A 19,027-nucleotide genomic window follows, 5' to 3' on the forward strand; every position below is an offset into this window, starting at 1 on the left:
TTCAGGGAACTGAGAACAAGTTTTTATTTGCCCGCTGGATCCCTATTTCATACACAAATTAGCCACTTATCACAAAAAGTAAGGCAAAGCATGTTTTTGCTGCCGTACTTGTTCTAAGAAGAGCTTCATCCAAAACAAAGTTTGAAGTTTAAACACTCATATTAAAAATACTACCCAAAAAACCCAAGCAGCTTTTGCTACACACTGGATCATGGTATAACTGAAAATTAGGATCCAACAAGTAATTTTATCCATATGATCACCGTTTATGTTCTATTAGTTTTCTCATGTTGTTATAGAAGATGAAACTTAGGAAACAATTAGCTGAGCAATACGCTCTATTTAGGGTCTCATACTGTAAGGCCAGCAGAGTCCATTACATTTGCCTAGCATGCTCTGCTATTCATCATAGGACAATAAGACAAATAAGCATCACTATTTGATAAGATTTCCTGAATAAGAGAGTTTTTACTATTGGCTATGTTACAGAATCTCTTATAACCATTTATCATAAAAAATCTATGATATATCTTTCTGAATTGTGGATACCAACACTGGATAAAATATTAGATGTCACATTTTAAACTTAAAAGTCATTATCAAACAGAGCTTTGCCTTCTGCTCTGGCATATACCTGAGAAGTATGCTTTAAGGAATTAGAATCTCATACAGAGCTAAAGTGTGGGAGAAACGTACAGCATGAGGAACTATATTGTTGCTTTGAAATGCATCTACTAACAGAGATACGCAAAGAATGATGAAAAAAATAAACAGTGAACCACTTAAAATGGGGAAGCTAAAGACAGTTGAATGCTGGTTGGTTTGTACTGAATGCTAGACCTGCTCCTTGTAAAAAAACTTTCAACAGAACGTCAGTCCTGACAACAGCAAAATCAAAGTATCCCCCAAATGCTTTCTAACAAGCTCTGCTGGAAACAACAGATTAGCACAATGCCTCCTCAGTAATCTAATCCATATTTTATTACTACTTAGAATACACAAGAGTCATTCAAAATGACATTAACTTCTGTATGTTTAGTCACCACTGATGGCATAAGACTGTAACTGGATTATGTGGTGTATATGCTTAGTTCACTGAAAGTGCTCTCAGTACTGTTACAATTTTTAAAAAATACTCCTTTTAAAATTAATCCAGCAAAGTAATGAGCATCCAATGGCTGACAGTACCTTTGCCTCACACATTATTAATTTGCATTAATTTATGTTAAGACAATCATGCCTACTTGTTTCTTACAATGAATAAAGTGGTTCACTTTGCACTTCACTTGTGAAAGTGGTACTTCTAATTCTACTTGTTGGTTAACAGTTTAGACAGCTAGTGTTAAGTTCTTTATATTTTATGTACTCTCTCAGCAAATTGACACATCAAGTTTCTCATAGCACAAAAGTTAGATTAGTGAAATTCATGCATTTAAATGTGGCCTTTACATGCTGGATTTATATTTAAAACCTGGACTTTCTTTGGGTGTTTGCTACAAACCACATTGTCAGATGATATAAAGGCAAAATAAATTCACTGCAACAACTAAGAAAATCTTAACACTAGGGAACTGCTATCTGTCTTTACCTGTGGTTGCAGTCTTTGCTGACTTGGATGTTGTATTTGCTGCATTCTTGGTGTCCTTATCTTTCTCTTCCACTCGAGACTTTACTTCTGGATTAGGGATATTTTTGGTTGCCTTCTCTACAGATTCCTTCTTTTTTGGAGAAGCTGTTTTGGAAATTTTGTCTAAAGATTCTTTTATAGCTGGCTTTGGTGAAGCCACTTGTTTTGATTTACCATCACTTTTTTTAACAGGAGAAGATGACTTGGTCTTAGTACCCTGCTTTTTTGTCTTTGTCTTTTCTTTGAGGTCCTTCTTCAAAGGTTTACCTAAATTCTGATCAACAGGCAGAGCCTCTGGATCAACCATGGAAACATCAGGGTGCCTAGGGGAAGGGCTGCGATCCTGCATTGGAACAGGTGGCGGGTCAATGTGTTTGTATGTAACTGTCTTGTCCGTTGGAATGGTTTCTGACTCATCTTCTGAGTCAATGTTAGCATCTGCAGTGATAGAAGGACACTCCTCTGTCTCTGGGGGAACATCCGAATCAGTCTGAGATGGGGCAGACTCACTCACAGACGTGGGAGGAGTTTCATCACATTGCCGCCCTTGCTGCTTTCCCCCAGAAGGTGGCTGAGCTCCCCCAGATTGAGTTAATGGCTTCTCTTGATCTTGAGACTGTTCTTCACTTGCAAACCACTCAAGGGGGTTTGGGTTGATAAATGAGGGTGAAAGTTCAGTTTTGGGATGTTTATATTCGCAGGAGGACACAAGGCATAAGTCAACATCTTGACGGGATTCTGCTAATGATTTTCCTGGAGTGAAATGTGCACTTGCTTCATAGGAATAGCTGGTAGCTTCAGGTGACCTGGTGGCTCTCCCAGTTGTCTCAAATGAGTACTCTGTGGCTTCAGGTGAACTGGAGGCTTTCCCAGCTGACTCATAGGAGTAAGCCATGGCCTCTGGTGACCTGGTGGGTCTCCCAGTTGTCTCACAGCAGTAGCTAATGGCTTCTGGTGACTTAGTAGTTTTCCCTGTTGTCTCATAGGAGTAATCCATAGTATCCAGTGGTCTGGTAGCTTTCCCAGTTCTCTCATAGGAATAATCTGGGGCCTCAGGTGACCTGGTGGTTTTCCCTGTTGTCTCATAGGAATAATCTGTGTCCCCAGGTGACCTGGTGGTTTTCCCTGTTATCTCATAGGAATAATCTGTGTCCCCAGGTGACCTGGTGGTTTTCCCAGTTGTGTCATAGGAATAATCTGTGGCCCCTGGTGACCTGGTGGTTTTCCCTATCATCTCATAGGAATAATCTGTGGCCCCTGGTGACCTGGTGGTTTTCCCTATCATCTCATAGGAATAATCTGTGGCCTCAGGTGACCTCGTAGTTTTCCCAGTTGTGTCATAGGAATAATCTGTGGCCTCAGGCGATCTAGTAGATTTTCCAACTGTCTCACAGGAGTAGCTAATACCCTCTGGTGATCTAGTAGTTTTCTCTGTGGCCTCATAAGAGTAACTAAGTTCTTCTGGTGACCTGCTGCTTTTATCTGAATCTTCTTTTTCTGGGCTGAGTAAAGGTTCTGGACTGTGCTTTGCTAGGGGTTCCTGATAACCAAATGCTTTGACAGAGGACACATGCAGTGACAATGAAGGTGTTTGACTAGCTGATGCTGCTTCTGTGATTGCAGGAGGTGAATCTGGAAAACTAGGAGAGTACAGAGGAGAAGATTCCCTTGGAGTTAGTGGAGATAAGTCAGACTTTGGTGACAGCTTTTCTCCTAGGCTCTGGACCTTTTCTGAAGTAATAGAAGAATGTAGTGACATATCTCTGGGTGGAACAGCCCCTGTAAATGTTTCCTCTGGCATTGGTGAAGTTACCTGGGAAGGTGTATGAGCTGATGAAGTTGAGGATGAAGCTTCAATTTGAGAAACTGAAATAATTTCTGAAATATCTTTCTCCTGAGACTGCTCCATAGGGGAAATCCTCTGTGCAAAAGTAGGCTCCTGTACATCTGAAGGACTATAATCTACTTCTGTTGGTCCATTTTCAGATATATGGTGTATACTGGTGCCTACAGTAGGATATTCTGGAGATTGCCTACTAAAGTCCATTGCTAAAGACTGTTCCGGGGACTCCTGACTAAATTCTACTGACATAGTTGACTGCTCAGGAGACCTGTGATCATGCACTGGTGTTCTTGCCTTTGCGGTTTTAGGTGAGAAATCTGGTGGAGAAATTGACATGGGCCTTGGGCACTCTTCCTTAGATGGAGACATTTCTGTTTCCTGAAAAGTTGTTGGTGTTTGTACAACAGACACTGAAAGGGAATCATCAACTTCAGTAGAGTGGGGAGATCCAACCTCAGCATGCAAAGAAGGAGATACATCATCAGTAGTTGGTTCTGGAAATGAACTAGTAGCAACAGATGCTGTAGAGACAGAAGCTACTCCCTCTATATGGGAATAGGTGTCTTCTGCTACAACCTCATCAACAGGAGTTGCAGACTTGTCAGAAACAGTGCCTTCAGAAATTGACATTTTGGTATCTTCTTTTAAAGAACCAAACTGACTGATATCTATTTGAGTAGGTGAGAGATCACCTCCTAATTTCCGCTCATCCAAGACGAGTGAAGACTGGGAGCTGCTGGGTTCTGTATCCTCCATTTTCCTTTCTAGGCTGAAGCCTTCCTTAGTTACCATGAACTCCATGCTTTTTTCATCTTGTTTTTCTTGGAAAAGGCCTACAGAGCTGGCTTCAGAAGCTGGGCTCATCTGAACAGGTGATTTTTCTTTTTCAGATGTCCCCTCAGATGGACTTCCGTAATCTCTAGTGGGAGACTTTAAATCAGCACTCAAAAATGTGTCATAAGTGGTCTCTGAACCTATCAGTGGTGGACTCCGTAGAGGTGAGAGAACCTTTTCAATAGGAGATTCTGAATCTGGCACAGGCTCATCCATAGGGCTTATTCTGGGTTTTGGAGACTCATCTTTGACTTCACTGAATTCAAAGCTAACAGGAGCTTCTGTCGACTTTTCACTGGTTTCAGAGGGAAGCTGACTGGACTTTTCATCAGTAGGAGACTGATAATAAGGTGTGTGGCCAGCACTACCAGCAGCAGACTGTGAGGGAGATGCTACTTCTAATGTTTTATCTTCTGGGCTTGCACAGCGCTCTTCAGCAACTTCTTGATGTACATCAGGCAATGTAGCAACGGGGACAGGCTCTGATGAGACCTTGATCTCATTGGGAGTGAGTGAAAAGTTCACACTACGTTCACTCAGTGGTGTTTTGGCAACAGGTGACAGAGGGGACAAACTGTCGGCTGGACTCTTGGCTGGACTGTGTTTTCCACCATCATCTTGATAGGGTTCCTTGGTGTCTAATTTGGCAGTGCCTTGGACTTCACTTTCTTTTTGCCGGTATACATCTTGGAACGCAGATTTGCAGAATTTGTCTTCCTCTAATGAAGAAGGCGGTGAAATGGTGGAAGCTGAGGCATTATAGTCCTTACCTTCTGTGGCCTCTGTTTTGGATCCTTCAGATAATCCATTAAAAGCATCTGGAAATGGAGAAAGTTTAGGTCTGCCAAACTCTTGAGAGTACAGGGATGTCTCATACTTGGTAATGTTCACATACTCTTGAGAGGGTGACTCACTTTCCTCATTGTTAGTTTCATCACTCATGACATCCCGGGGTGTCGACATTTCATCCATTGGAGTTGGTTCACTGGATATTTCAATGGTAGACTGTGTGTAACCTGAAGTAGCAGTGAATTCCTCAGGTTGATCTTCTCTATTTTCTTCATCAGAAACAGTGGCTTCACTTTCTGAACCACCAGGTAATGTCTCATCATGGATAGAAGAAGCTGGTTCAACTGCTGGAGACTGAGGCTCTGAGCGCTTTGTTGGCGTAATTATGAGTAGGCCATATTTATCTTCAACTTCACCAGCTTCTTCAGCTTTGTCTACCACAGCCATCACATAATCTTCTTCAGCTTCTATTTTTTCAGTTTCTTCTTCATCTCTGATGTCTTCTGCTTTGTCTTCCTCATCTTCTTCAGTTTCTTCAGTTTCTGCCTTTTCTATTGCTTCTTCCCTGTCTTCCTCAGCCCGTTCATCTGATGCCTCATAATCCGCCTTTTCAATATACTTTTCATCTCTAATGTTAGCATCTGCTTCAGCCATTATTTCTCCCGAGGTCTCTTCAGTTTTTCTTGGTTCCTCCATATATGGTTTTGTGGTGTCCAGTGGTGTCTTTTCTTCTTCATCTTCACCTCGTTCTTCGGCTTCTTCTGTCTCTGCCTTTTCCTCATAATCACCTGCTTCAGATGATTCTTCTAAGCCAGTTCCCTCATCTTCAAACTTTTCATTGTCATCAACCCTGTGCTTTCCCACAGGTTCCAATTCTTCGGGTGTCTGTTCACATTCACCCTCAGCCTCTGTGGTAGTTATGCCTTCATCAGAAGACTCAGCAGGTCCTTCATTATCTAATTTTTCTTTTTGTACTTCGAAGGCCTCTTTTTGTACTGTGCCAGTGAGTTTCAGTTCATCCTCTATAAGAGAGGCTTGAGGTTTTGTTTCTTTTATTGTTTCTACTTCTTCAGCTTTTAATTCTTCAAAATCCTTTGTTAAATCCTCTGGTGAAGACATAAGGGACCTCTCCGCTTCAAGTTCGTTTCCACTGGCTGTAATTTCTGCAGCTGCCACAGCTGCTGCAGTTGTGGCAGCGACTCCAGCTGCTGCAAGAACAGCTTGTGTCCCACTGACTTTGATCTCCTTCTTCACAGCCTTAACTTTTCCTTTTTCTTTTGGCTTTCCAGCAGGTACAGCTTCTTTTTTAGCAGGTTCCTCCTTCTTTTGTGATTTAGGCTTTGCTGCTGGCTTTTTGGCTTCAGTTGAAGGAGTAGCTGTCTTCTTTGTTTCTTTAGGAACCTTTTTTGTGTCCTTTTTGGCTTCTTTTTCTTCCTTCTTAATTTCCTTCTTCTCTTCTTTTTTAGCTTCTTTTTTAGCTTCCTTTGGTGGAGCTTCTTTCTTTACTTCCTTCTTAGTTTCCTTCTTCTCTTCCTTTTTCACCTCTTTTTTAACTTCTTTCTTGGTCTCTTCTTTTTTGGGTTTTTCCTCTTTTTTGGTGGGTGTTTTCTCCTCCTTTTTAGAAACTTCTTTCTTTGGTTTTTCTTTTTCCTCTTTCTTTTCTTCAGGTTTTGCTTTGACTTCCTTTTTCGCTGGCTTCTCCTTTGACATTTTTGGTTTTACATCTGTAGTTTGTTTTTCAGGAGTTTCAGATTTTACTAATTGCTCTTCTTTACTTGTTATGTCTTTTTCCGCCACTACAGGTTTGGTCTCCGGTTTTGCGGGTTTCTCTTTTTTAACTGGAACTTTTTCTTTGCTTTCCAACTTCTGAGGCTTTTCTGGTGCTGGACTAGGCTTCACAGGCTCTGGTGTTTCTTCTTTAGATTCTTTTCTGACAGGCTTGCTTGGTGGTGTCTTTGCAGCAGGCTTGAGACTCTCCTTGCTGTCAGTTCGTTGTTTCAACTTGGCTTGTTTCACAGCTGGACTAGCAATGTTCCCAGTTAGGTCTTTTTGCGTAACCAATGGTTGTTTAAGGAAGTCTAAGTGTTTGAGTTTTTCTAGTCCTTCTAGTATACTATATTGAGTGCTGTTTCCAGGAAACAGAACTCGGATTATTTTTTCTGCAGGATTAGCTGGATGCCACACAATCAGGGATGAGACAGAGGTGAAGTAGGATAATGGAATGTCTAGTTCTTGACCATTTGGTAGCAGGAATTCGGCTTTATCTTTGTTAGTACCGCTCCACTGCTGCATAAAATATTGCATCTCTTTGCTGTTTTTGACAGGATTAAGTACATACATCTCAAGTTTGCCTACTCCCATTTTCTGAAATAAAATGATGGGGTCAATGGTATTTCCCATATTTCTGAAAAGAGGTTCTGGTTTCATAGACAATTTATTTAAGTACTGGAGAGTAAAACAAGCTTCTTCTACACTCCTTTTTACCCTAAAGCTAGGATCCAGGTTCTTCAGGTTCTCAGGTACATTAAGGAATACAACTCCTAAATCAGGTGAGATCAGATTTTTCATCCAGTCACTGTTGGTAGTAGACCCTTGGGACTGTTCCTCTTCTAATTCGGCTATCTTTCGCTGAAGCATGCTATTGATTCCTGGCAGGTTGTCATCTCCGATGTGAGTAAGCAGAATGGAATCTACCCTGTCCAAGTGCCGGATAAGTTTCCAAAAGCAAGATTTTCTTTCAGATCCTCCATTGATAAGCATGTTGAATCCATTTACTGCAAACAATGCAGAGTCCCCTCTTCCCCCCGGGAAAATATAACAGCAGGGTTTGGAGAGTTTCAAGAAGCCTCCTGAAGTTGGAGGTTCCAAAATGTCAAAAGGTGATGGCACTTCTACTGATTCTGACAGATACTCTGTGAATTCAGAGAGTCCTTCCATTTCAGGCAATATGGAAGCTGAGTTGAGTTTAATGTTAATAAAGTCTTGAAGGTTGTGTCTGTCAAGGTTGGAATTTTTCCAGTCCCCTTCCTCAGGGCAGAAAAGAGTTAGGCTGGCTTTGTTGGCAGGATGGGTGGTGCTTAATAATTCACCAATCTAGGGTTGCAAAACAAGAACACAAGAAGATGCATGTAAATTCATTTTTAATGACAACTGATGTCAGAACATAATATTTCCTGATCAGATAGATAGATAAAACAGTTTTCATTTGATTCTGCACTTGTGAGTACCTGTCCTAGAAGCTAAAGGGACCTGTTCCATAATTAGTTTATTACTGTGGTTTTTTTAAATACAATGAAGGACTTTATTCCTGGTCCCTATTGCCCAAAGGACGACAATACCCCAAGGTTCCCCCTTCTTTCCTCCATCCTTTATCGGGCGATGGTAGGAGCTTATATACTGAGAGGGTATGAGGGCTATGAGGCTAACGCTGCTGGAGCTGCCACTATCTCTACCATTGGGTCATGAGTCTCCCTACTGCCCCAGTCCATCCAGAAAAGCCAGCCAAATATCTAAGGGATAAAGCTCATCATATTAACAGGCAGAAAGTAACTGCAATCCAGAGGAGGCCAGCATCCTCCCAGGGGCAGCCACCTTCCTCTCTCCTCACGGGATATATTCCACCACAACATTGTTACTGCAGTTCTTTCTGCAGGCTGATTCCTGAAAAGCCAACACCGCTCCCAGATCAGCACAACTGACTGCAGGAGAGTTTTCCAGAACACTAAGAAATAAATTGTTGCTTAAGAAATGCAGACAGCTACAAGTTTTATATTTCTGAGAGTGTGAGGTACAGGGCTAAAGAAAGAGCCAGAAAAAAAGAGTTAGGGTTAAAAATCTCTTGCCATTATCTTGATTTTAAACTCATGGACCACAAAAGTTGAAATCTGGAATAACTCCATCAATTTTGACAGTATTTGATAACATTCTAGTACCAAAACCAGCTGCTGAAATAAAGGCCCAGAAAACAATATGTTTTATGCCATAGTATCAAGACCTGTTGTTCTATTCCAGTCTGAACTAAAAAACAGTATTTGGTGGTCCCAGATTAGCAAACAAACAAACATTTAAAAGTATGACATCTTTTATACCTTCTCCCAGTTGCACAGATAGTTTCATTTGACTTTTTTTCTCCTTTTTACTGACAATTAGGTTAAATGTAGCCCATTTCTGTTCTATTTGTTCTTAACAAAGGGACACCAAATTATGTAAACTTCCCCTTTAAAGAATTTAATTCAGACATAAAATGTCAGTGCAAAATATGCCAGCACATCATCATTGAAAATACCACAACCTTCTTTGCAGAGACTTAGCTGTCAGTACAAGCTGTAAGAACAGTTTTCATAAAGATGATATAGATTATTCTACAGCTGAATGATCTGCAAGTCTCAGACCACAACCTGAATCAGCGGAAGAAATTAATGTATAAAAAATGAATGATGTTTGATCGCATTAGATCTCTTTGGGCCTCCATGTGTGTATGTCTCACTTCCTTTCTTCGTGTTACATAATTTATTTTCAGCATTTACCAAAAATAAAACTCAACAAAGACGCAGTGGCTGCTATCCAAAGGAAAATTATCCAACCAATACCTAAATAAAGCAGAAAATAAATATTTTCTATCTTCCTTTGTCAGCCTTACTTAGTATCCAAATCATTTGACAGGAGTATAAATAAATCTCACCCATATGCCAGACATAGCTTTGTCTGAAAAGGGACAAAGGAAAAAACAAAGAAAAAAAAATAGGAGAACAGGCTGAAAAGGCTGAAAGATAAGGAAAATAGGAGAACCATTCCTGTCTTTTATTGCAGAAATAAAAAAAGAGGGGCAGCACAGACCACATCTCTGAAATGGATTTAGGATCTCAAGTGTACTCCTTATGCTGTGTCTCTGACCAGGGCTGAAAACACATTATTAGAAAGAGACAAAAGTGTTAAAAGATCAGTTTCTCTGGATGACTAAATCCAAGTCTGTTGCATAGATAAGGCGATAAACTTGAGCACAGACTTTCTCATGTAGGGCCAAACTTCTGGCTAGATTAAAAAGTCATATGGAAATACACTGGGCTAATAAATATACTGGGCCATGGTTTGGGGTTAGTCTTCTCCAGTTTATAATATACCTTAATTGGATTTCTGCTTCATACGCCTGAATTCTGACTGTCTTTGCTCCTAAAAGTTGGCATGCATAATGCAGGTAGTGTTAAGCCACTGGTAGTGCAGGCCAATGAAAAGTTGGAAAAAAAATTATTCCAGGCATAGATCATACCTGTTAGGAATAGCAAGTTCTAGAATGCCCCAGAAAAGGTCTCAGTGGATTTGCATTTGAAATGGCAACTCCAAGGATTTTGACATAATTGCACTGCTTATGCTATTTGATAACACAGAGGTGAAACTGCTCCTTCTCTTCTCTGGATTCAACATCACTCTGGGAGCAAAGAATTGTGTCTGTGAACCTGATTGCCTTTTCAAGCAATGAGAGACCTTTGTTGAGGAATACTCAAGTTTTAAAGAAGTCAGCTGGTGAAGGCAAACAGCAAGCTGGGTGCTCAGAGAAAGCACCTACCCTGGACCACAAAGGTAAAAAGGAAGGTTTTCCTCTGCTATCAGTTGTTGCAGAGGCAGTGGAATGGGATATCTTCAATCTTCCAGCACAGCAGAAGTCAAAACTCCACTTTTAAGCATTGTCTGCAGGGAGTTCTGCAGGCTAGATATGGACTTCTGAATTAGACTACATAAAAGTATCCCCCAAAGTGTATTTACCTATTTGTAAGTGCATTCCTTGACCATTTGGTTTTGCTCCAGTGAAGTAAAAATGGACAGAAACATCAGCTGTACACATTGCTCATCAAATCTTACATGCTTATAGAATCATAGAATCATTTATGTTGGAAAAGACCCTTAAGATCATTGAGTCCAACCATAAACCTCACATTGCCAAGTCCACCAGGGTCAGGACAGCACAGGAATTCTTTCTCTGATCACCACTTAGAAAACCACTAATCACTTTTTCTATCCTATCCTATCTATTCTATCCTATCTATTTCTATCTATTCTAATTTGTAGACCACCTAAACATTTTCCAGTAATGGAACCCTTTAAAAAATGTCACATACACAGACTGAAGTACAGCAAATGCAATCTTTCTTTGCTTTTATGAAATCTTGTAGAAGCATTGAGAGCCCAAGTCTCCAGAACAATAAGCTGGAAGCCAACACTTCCAAAGAGCCATGCTGGCTAGCTGGTCAGCCTGCTGCCAGCTGCAGAGACGAGCCGAGTGAGCCTGACTCATAGACCACCGGAGTACACCCTGCTCACCCACCACTGTGGCAATCCCTTGGCAGCTGTAACTTATGGCCAACCACGCCCCCCTCCACTTTGCAGCCAATAATTTTGCCTCCTAAAGGTAACGGTAGGATTTGGCCCTAGTTTTGCATGTAGTCATAAAGTAATCATCTGTCACTAATTTACCAGAGATTCAAGGAGCTTGGGTTTGCAATTTCATAGAAAAGGAACTCTGCAAACTCCCAGTGAGTTTTAGGCATCACACATGTTTCAGAGAGCAGGAATCCAGCTCTTTCCCCAACCCTATAACCATATATTGAACAAAGAGGCTTTGAGAATAGGATCAAATGGTTACAATAAGGTCACACTGGAGCTCATGCAAACTTTGCTTTTTCAGTGCTGAACTTCCAAATCTCACTCTACTGATGTGCTCCTAATTAATTTTGGGATCTAAATTTCTAGGGATGCAGCCAAATAGTTTATTTAAATATATACTTTACACAGCAGCCAAATTAAGTGTGACAGCTTGTTTACTATGGGTTTCTGCCCTATGGGAGCTTTCAGACACAGTACGTTAAGCAAGAGAGCAAAATAACAAGTCATGAAACAAATGGCATTAAATACTGGTATACTTCATATGTATCTTTCTGGTATGTAAAAATCACAAGATTTACAGATTTCACTGGCCAAATTTTAAACACTACTATAAAGAAGCCAAGCAGGTAGGTGGTGCAAAAAGCTACAGCTATTGTAACAGACAGCCTTTGTCTTATTTAATGTCACCTATTACTTAGCTGCCACCAGGCAAGAACCTGGTGTCAAGTTCAATTTGACTGCTTTGTATACACATCTCAGATAAAAAACCTGTATATTTTAAACACAGCACTATCTCCTTCCACTGTCAAAAGTTTCCCTGATTTTCTGTTTCTGGAAGTCACAATTCCCCAAATTAAAATTTAAATCTTTTGCTAAGCCATTTACATCAAGTCTAAAGTAAATTAAATAAATGTTTTGAAAGAAAGCCCGTAATGAAGAGAAAAGAGCATCAGCATCAGGCTGCAGATGCTAACTCTAACAGTGCAGAGGGCCATTTTTAGTCTTCTAGAAACCTCTGCCGTTACATGACAATGTATGGAAGACAATTTTCTGAACACACCTCTTGATCTGTGAAGATCTCAATGAAGTTCTGGAAGGAGAAGGAGCCTGACTGAAGAATCAGTTCTCCTGTGTTTTCAAAGCACTGTCCAGTTAGTACAAGGAGCTTGTGTCTTGCAGCATCTGTGATCATTAAGCGCACCTACAGTGAAGGAGAAAAATACATCAATAATTGGAGTTACCATATGTTTCTACATTCTGCTGCGAACGCAGAGTTCGTCTCCTAATTTAAAACATATTTTGCACCAGTCTCCCAGTACTGCCAAAACATTATCAAGTATTAGTGCTGTTCACAAAAGACAATGAGAAAGGTGCAAAGGGAAAAAAAGGGGAGACAAGAAGCAAATAGAGAGAAGGTCTGATGAATAAAACAAACTAGTGACATGGGAAAACATCAAAGGGCAAAACACAATAAAACTTGAATGGAAAAAAATATTTTCAATGAACAAACATATTGCTTGTATAACTCTTGGTGAATTTTAATAGCACTGTATCAGGATAGCCTTGGTGAACTCCGTCCCACATGCCGATGAGGGACAATTGCATGTGTCAGACTCAGTTTTTGGAAGGCTGCTCTTCTTTTCCCAGAGTGCTCTATTATTTGCCGTTTAGTTGCAAAAACATCACTGAAGGGTAACAGCCACAAACCACAAATAAAAGTGTCATATTTAGACTGTCATTCTGTTGTAACCTGAACCATCTAGAAAGTTAAGGGATGATTCTGCTTCATCATAATCATAAACTTGAACTTCAAGCACTCATACAGTCATCATTTACATCTCATGATGTCACTAACTATGGACACTATAATTTTTTTAAGTGTGCCAACCTAAGACTTTTTTCAATATACAGTAGTAAATTAAGTGGATGCCTGACGGCACAAATGATCTTGCTACTGAAAAATAACTTTCTTCTGCATTTTGAAATAACTCTTAACTGTTTGAACGTAGATGCTAGTTAATTTACTTGATCTTCACTACAGTCACTAATAATTCCAGTTTCCCCCCCAGGGGGATACTTACTTGCATGCTAAGAGAAATCCATATATTCAGAATATTTCTGTGGGCTGAATTCAACTTAAATTTAAGAACAAAACTAATAAAAACCTATGCAAGATTCTGTATTGTTGAGTAATTTTTTTGCAAATGCTTCAGAAGCCTTGTCCAACACTGAAAAATCAATTCAGCCCATGGTAAGGTATGAATTTAAAGTGCACTAATTCCTTTGTTTAAGGACAAAGTTAAAATGAAGTAGTGAATCCAGAACAAGCCTATCCACATATTAAACAAAATGAGCAGAGTCCATCTGGAACAACTCCACATGATATTGCATCCAAGCTCCATCTCCATGGAGATGACATAATCACCTCAGCTCTCCTAGCAAGCTATTCTTTCAAATTTTTATATTGATTGTTAAGCTATCAGTTGTTCTACGTAATTCCCACTCATGCCAGGGAGGCTGAACTAGGAAGGTTTGACCTGAATCTCTGCTGGACAACTCACGTTACAGTACAAGTAGAAAAGAGGCACTGAAGAGTATGTATCTGAAGAAGATCCCAATTCTACAATACTTTATTGTTATTTTATTAAATAAGTGACACTGATGCTGAGTGGCAGAAAGTTCCTTTAATCAAATGCAGGACTAATGCTGGTCTGTCACTAATTGCACAATCCAACAATATCCTTGCTGGATCGAGTGTGTCTATTTCTATTTCAGACAAAAATATAGATAAGTGCAGCTGGCTGTCTGATGTATGTTCCTCAAATCCTGTCTGTTTTAGCTGTATTAAAACCATGAAAGAGTTGGCCTTTCTCTTCTGTGTTTTCTCTCGGTGCTGGCATCAGTGCTGGGCACTCTGCCATCTTCTGTGTAAACTCATCAGGTTTTCCAACAGCAAAATTATTTCCTGACTTGTGAATCACTGATATGTGACTGTCACATAATTCCCCTTCAACCTGTTTTATTAGTGGATGATGAAATATATTCTGCAGAGCTAGCAAACTATGGCAAGAAGAAAAAGTAAATACATGCTTGCAGATTACAGAGCATACAGTATGATACACATGGAAGACCTTCATGAGACAAATTCTGTGTCTGGGTATAAACAAGGCTTCCCGAAGAACTCCCAGAAACTCATCTCCTGATTTCAGGACTGCTCTTTTTCAGTAACAATACTGCAAGGTGATGATTCTGTTCAACTTCACCCTTGGCTGAAGTCCCAAGTTGTTTGAAGTAAGTGAACAGCAAGATGTACCCTCAGTCAAAATGGAGGTAAAGGTGGTGTGTGAACAGAGACAGGAGTGTCAGTGGATCAGTGTTTCCCAGATTTATGGTACTGTTGCAGGAGTGTTACAGAAAGAGAGTGGGGTCTTCTTAAGAAGGAAGTAACTGTTTATGGGGGTTTCAGAAACTTGTTTTCTTTGGGAAACTACAGTCTCTCTCCCTTTGGGCCTCTCTTTTCTGGGAGGTATTTTGGCATTTGACAGAACAACACAGGAGCTTTGGGCAGACCCATGCTTAGACTACCACCAGTATGGCTATTACCAGCCAGATTAGCAGGAATTTCTTTTAATATAATTTTCCTTTGTTTTTCCTGAATGGATAGATTCAGGTTCCTTTTCTGGTGAAGTCAGACCTCCATGGTATATCACTGTTTCTCCGGATGCAACCCGGAAATCTCCTGGTATACAAAACTAAATTTTCTATTTGCCATAATGGGCGGAACATGTATATTCTAACCTCTGCTTTTTTTCTCCTGCCTCTTTCTTATTGTCTTTTTCTGGCTTGTGTCCAGTCAGAGTCTTGCTTAGCCAGCCAAGGTAAACCTCAGCTTGTAACTTCTGGCTGCGACCAGTTTGGCAAGATGAAAGCAAAGAAAAGATTGCCTCCCACTGTCTAGTGAGAGGAAATTAACAGTAAGCTAGCCAAAAATCCTGCAGAGCCAAAGGAGTAAAGCCAGGGTTCAGAAGACATTGATGGGCTTCAGATTGTGTTCTTTCATGTTGTCATCCATCCAAGTACGATAAGCAACAGCGACAGAAACAGCATTTTCCTACTTTTGGCAGTTCCTTTGGCTCTTCCCAACCTCCACACGCACACTTTATAGCTTTTTACTCTGAATGTCTGAGCGTAGTAAGGACTGCTACCCAGCTAACCCCCTTGCTCCTTACCAAGCACCTCTAATGCCTTGTAAGAGATTTTCATCCATAGTTTTTCAGTGAATGGGCTGCCATTAACTAAGGTGACTTACGTATCTAAACTTTTACAGCTTCAGAAATCTCATTTGTTTTGTAATCCTTCCTCCTGTTTGTGTTTAATATAATTTAAATTTGGTAACAAAATAGATTTTTCACTATGTACTACAAGCAGAGCTGCTTCATTGCCCAAGGGAAGCGGTACTAGGATGATGCTTCCCAGCACCAGCTAGCAATACAATTATCCCTCTTTTTTCAACCTTCAGTCTCACCAGCTAAAATTGTCAATTTTGTCTTTGAGCTACATGCTCAGTACTTTGACTTTACTCTAGCAAGTTCATGAATTGGCAGTCCTCTTCTGGGGCACTCTCCAGAGTCCATTGATCATGTCACATACTTTTTGAAGGACAGATAGATCAACCTAGAGTCACCACCACATAGCAAGTAATTCTTCTCAAAGGCCAAAATTTGCCTCAGGGCACCTTCAGGCACTTTTTTCATGTGTAAAATAAGCATCCAGAAATACCATGCAATGGAAGAACAGAAGAAAAGCAGATGCAGTTTCACTACAGCTGCCTCCACTTCATCAAGAGGGTATTTGGTGCACTATGAGAAAAGGAGTGCTGGGATAAAATGTGCGTTTCTGTCCTATGCCTCTGATGTTTTATCAGGAGTCAGTGAAAACAGGGATAAAATCAAGGGATGGCTGATGTTTTTCATGGTAGTTGCTCCTAACATGTCCTTTCATCCACAGTTAGGACCTGCTTTTAGTCTGCTAAGACTCTGAAAGTCAATGTTGGGTTTTGTCAGCCACTATGCTGGTAGGCAGTAACTGATATTCAAGAATAATCTCAGCTACATCTGTTTCACTGCTGTCATCCTGCCCACTTAATGGAGATTTTATGACACATCCAATGAAGTACTTCTGACTTACCTCAGTACTAACTGCTTCATCTGAGGGATTGATCAGGACTACAGTTTCCAAGACGTCACTTCTGTGGTGAAGAATCTTCTGACCTGCAAACACAAAAAGAAAAAAAAAGAAAAGAAATTAAACTCAGCCAGCAGGGTTTAAACCAGCACTTTCCATGAGCTTGTTGTACATCCCTCTGTGTGACAGCTCTCTGGCCACCCAGAGCAGCACACACTGGCCACAGCAACTGCTGCACTGCTCATCTCTTCAGAAACACCCACGGCATGTGGTCCTGTGGGCCAGAAACACCACTCCAGAAAAGTCAAGGTAATGAAAACAAACTGGTAACAGCACCAGGTCCTGTCTCTTCCCCCTGGCTGGAGAAGACCCTGTAACTCACGTTGGTCTCACAGAGTTGGTGCAGATGAGGGACTGCAGCAACTGTCACCAGCTTAGCAACTGGCCCTGTATTTTCATGGATGTATCACCACATATACAGCTGAGATTACACAGTCCTGTCACATGACCAGGTGGTTTTAAATGAGCTTTTTCAGGAACCATTACCTGCTTAGCCACAGCAGCAGGGAAGTCAGCATGGGTGCAAACTTCCCCTCCAAGAAACGAAGTGAATACTTGGGCTGTACACCAGCACTGCCCGCCACAGCTAATGAGCACAATTTATGAGACAAGAAAAGGAGCCCAGGGGTGTCCCTGCTGACCACCACTACAAGCACCATCCCACACATCACTCGTGTGCTCCCTGTCACACACTGTGGAAGCACTCCTGAACCAGACAGTGCCCCATGTAGACCCCAGGTCCCCAACCACACCAGCTGAACCTGGTGAAAGCTGGGACCCACCCTGCCAAAACTCCCCTTTCAGCCTTCTGCTAATATTGATTAACAATGGGACACTGTGAGAAATTAATAGAATCATAAAATGGTTTATGTTGGAAAACAACTTTAAGATCATCCAGTCCAACCATCCACCTAACACTGCCAAGTCCACCACTAAACCACGTCCCTAAGCACCATGTCTACATGTCTTTTAAATACCTCCAGGGATGGTCACTCAGCCACTTCCCTGGCAGCATGTTCCAATGCTTGATAACCCTTCTGGTGAAGAAATTTTTCCTAATATCCAATCTAAACCTCCCCTGGAAAAATTTCAGGACGTTTCCTCTTGTCCTATTACTGTTACCTGGGAGAAGAGACCGACACCCACCTCACTACAACCTCCTTTCAGGGAGTTGTAGAGAACAGTAAGGTCTTCCCTCAGCCTCCTCTTCTCCAGACTAAACAAACCCAGTTCCCCCAGTCTTTCCTCTAAAGACCTGCTCTCCAGACTCTTTACCAGCTTCGTTGCCCTTCTCTGGACATGCTCCAGCAACTCAACGTCCCTCTTGTAGTGATGGCCCCAAAACTGAACACAGCCTTCAAGGATGCGACCTCACCAGTGCAGAGTACAGGGGCACGATCACTGCCCTGCTCCTGCTGGTCACACTATTCCTGATACAAGCCAGGATGCTGTTGGTCTTTTATAGCCACCTGGGCACACTGCTGGCTCATGCTCTGCTGGCTGAATTCCTTATGGGGATGGTCGGACACTTGCTGCGCTGCCCTGCCTTATCTTCCTCCTGCTTACAAAAACCACAGTAAGCAATTTTAGGCACAAGAGTGAACAGGCGTGCAAATAACAGCCAGCTCCTGAATTAGTAACATCTGGGCAAGTTGGGAGCAGCCTTGCAGCACACTGGGTTTCATACTTAGTGGTTAGTCTGTCTCTGTATTTAATAGTGATATTCATCTGACTGGGAGTGGATGCCAGAGAAACACAACAGGACTCTCGGCAATTTTTATTTTTTTCTTATGTTAATTGGCAAGTTCTTATCAGAGACTCTTTCTGTGAGAACTGCAGTGAGATTAATTAGCAGCCGTATTGTCATTCAGAAATCCAGACTGGTAATTAGTCCAAAAAAACAGAAGAGCTGCCCCTGCTCGGTGCAATATTAATCAATTACAATAATTGCCCTTAAAAGGAAGTACGAGGGACACAGAACAAGTCACCTATTTGCCAACTTAGACAAAATCCCCTGTAAAGAGACGTAAAATAACGAGGCCGAGCACGGCCACCCTGAAAGGAGCTCTGCGTTCCTGGGAGCACCGGGCAGCCTGAGAGGGTGGGCAGCCGGCCTTTCCCACACCGCCCCCGCCCCGGGGCAGGCCCGGTGCCGCCCCCGGCCCTTCAGCCCCTCCTCCCCCGGGCAGCGGGCCCTGCCTGCGCCAGTGATGCCCTCCTCCTCCCTGCCCTGCCTGCAGCCCTCTGCTCTCTGCCTCTTCCTCGCCCACAGAGCTCGCAGTGTGCTGCGTCTTTTGTCTTTTGCTTTTGCT

General features: G+C 41.6%; 1 protein-coding gene across 1 annotated transcript in view; it reads right to left on the reverse strand.

The window, feature by feature from the left end:
- The window catches only part of MAP1B (microtubule associated protein 1B), a 77,746-nt gene that overhangs the window by 5,984 nt on the left and 52,735 nt on the right, over positions 1 to 19,027 (reverse strand). Inside the window, exons 3-5 of the mRNA XM_064437726.1 lie at positions 16,659 to 16,741; positions 12,532 to 12,672; positions 1,589 to 8,186 (exon numbers count right to left, since the gene is read on the reverse strand). Of these exons, the coding sequence (XP_064293796.1) occupies positions 1,589 to 8,186; positions 12,532 to 12,672; positions 16,659 to 16,741 (6,822 nt within the window). The remainder of the gene's footprint in view (positions 1 to 1,588; positions 8,187 to 12,531; positions 12,673 to 16,658; positions 16,742 to 19,027) is intronic.

This window comes from Phalacrocorax carbo, chromosome Z (genome assembly GCF_963921805.1).
Source record: "Phalacrocorax carbo chromosome Z, bPhaCar2.1, whole genome shotgun sequence".
NCBI classification, from domain to species: domain Eukaryota; kingdom Metazoa; phylum Chordata; class Aves; order Suliformes; family Phalacrocoracidae; genus Phalacrocorax; species Phalacrocorax carbo.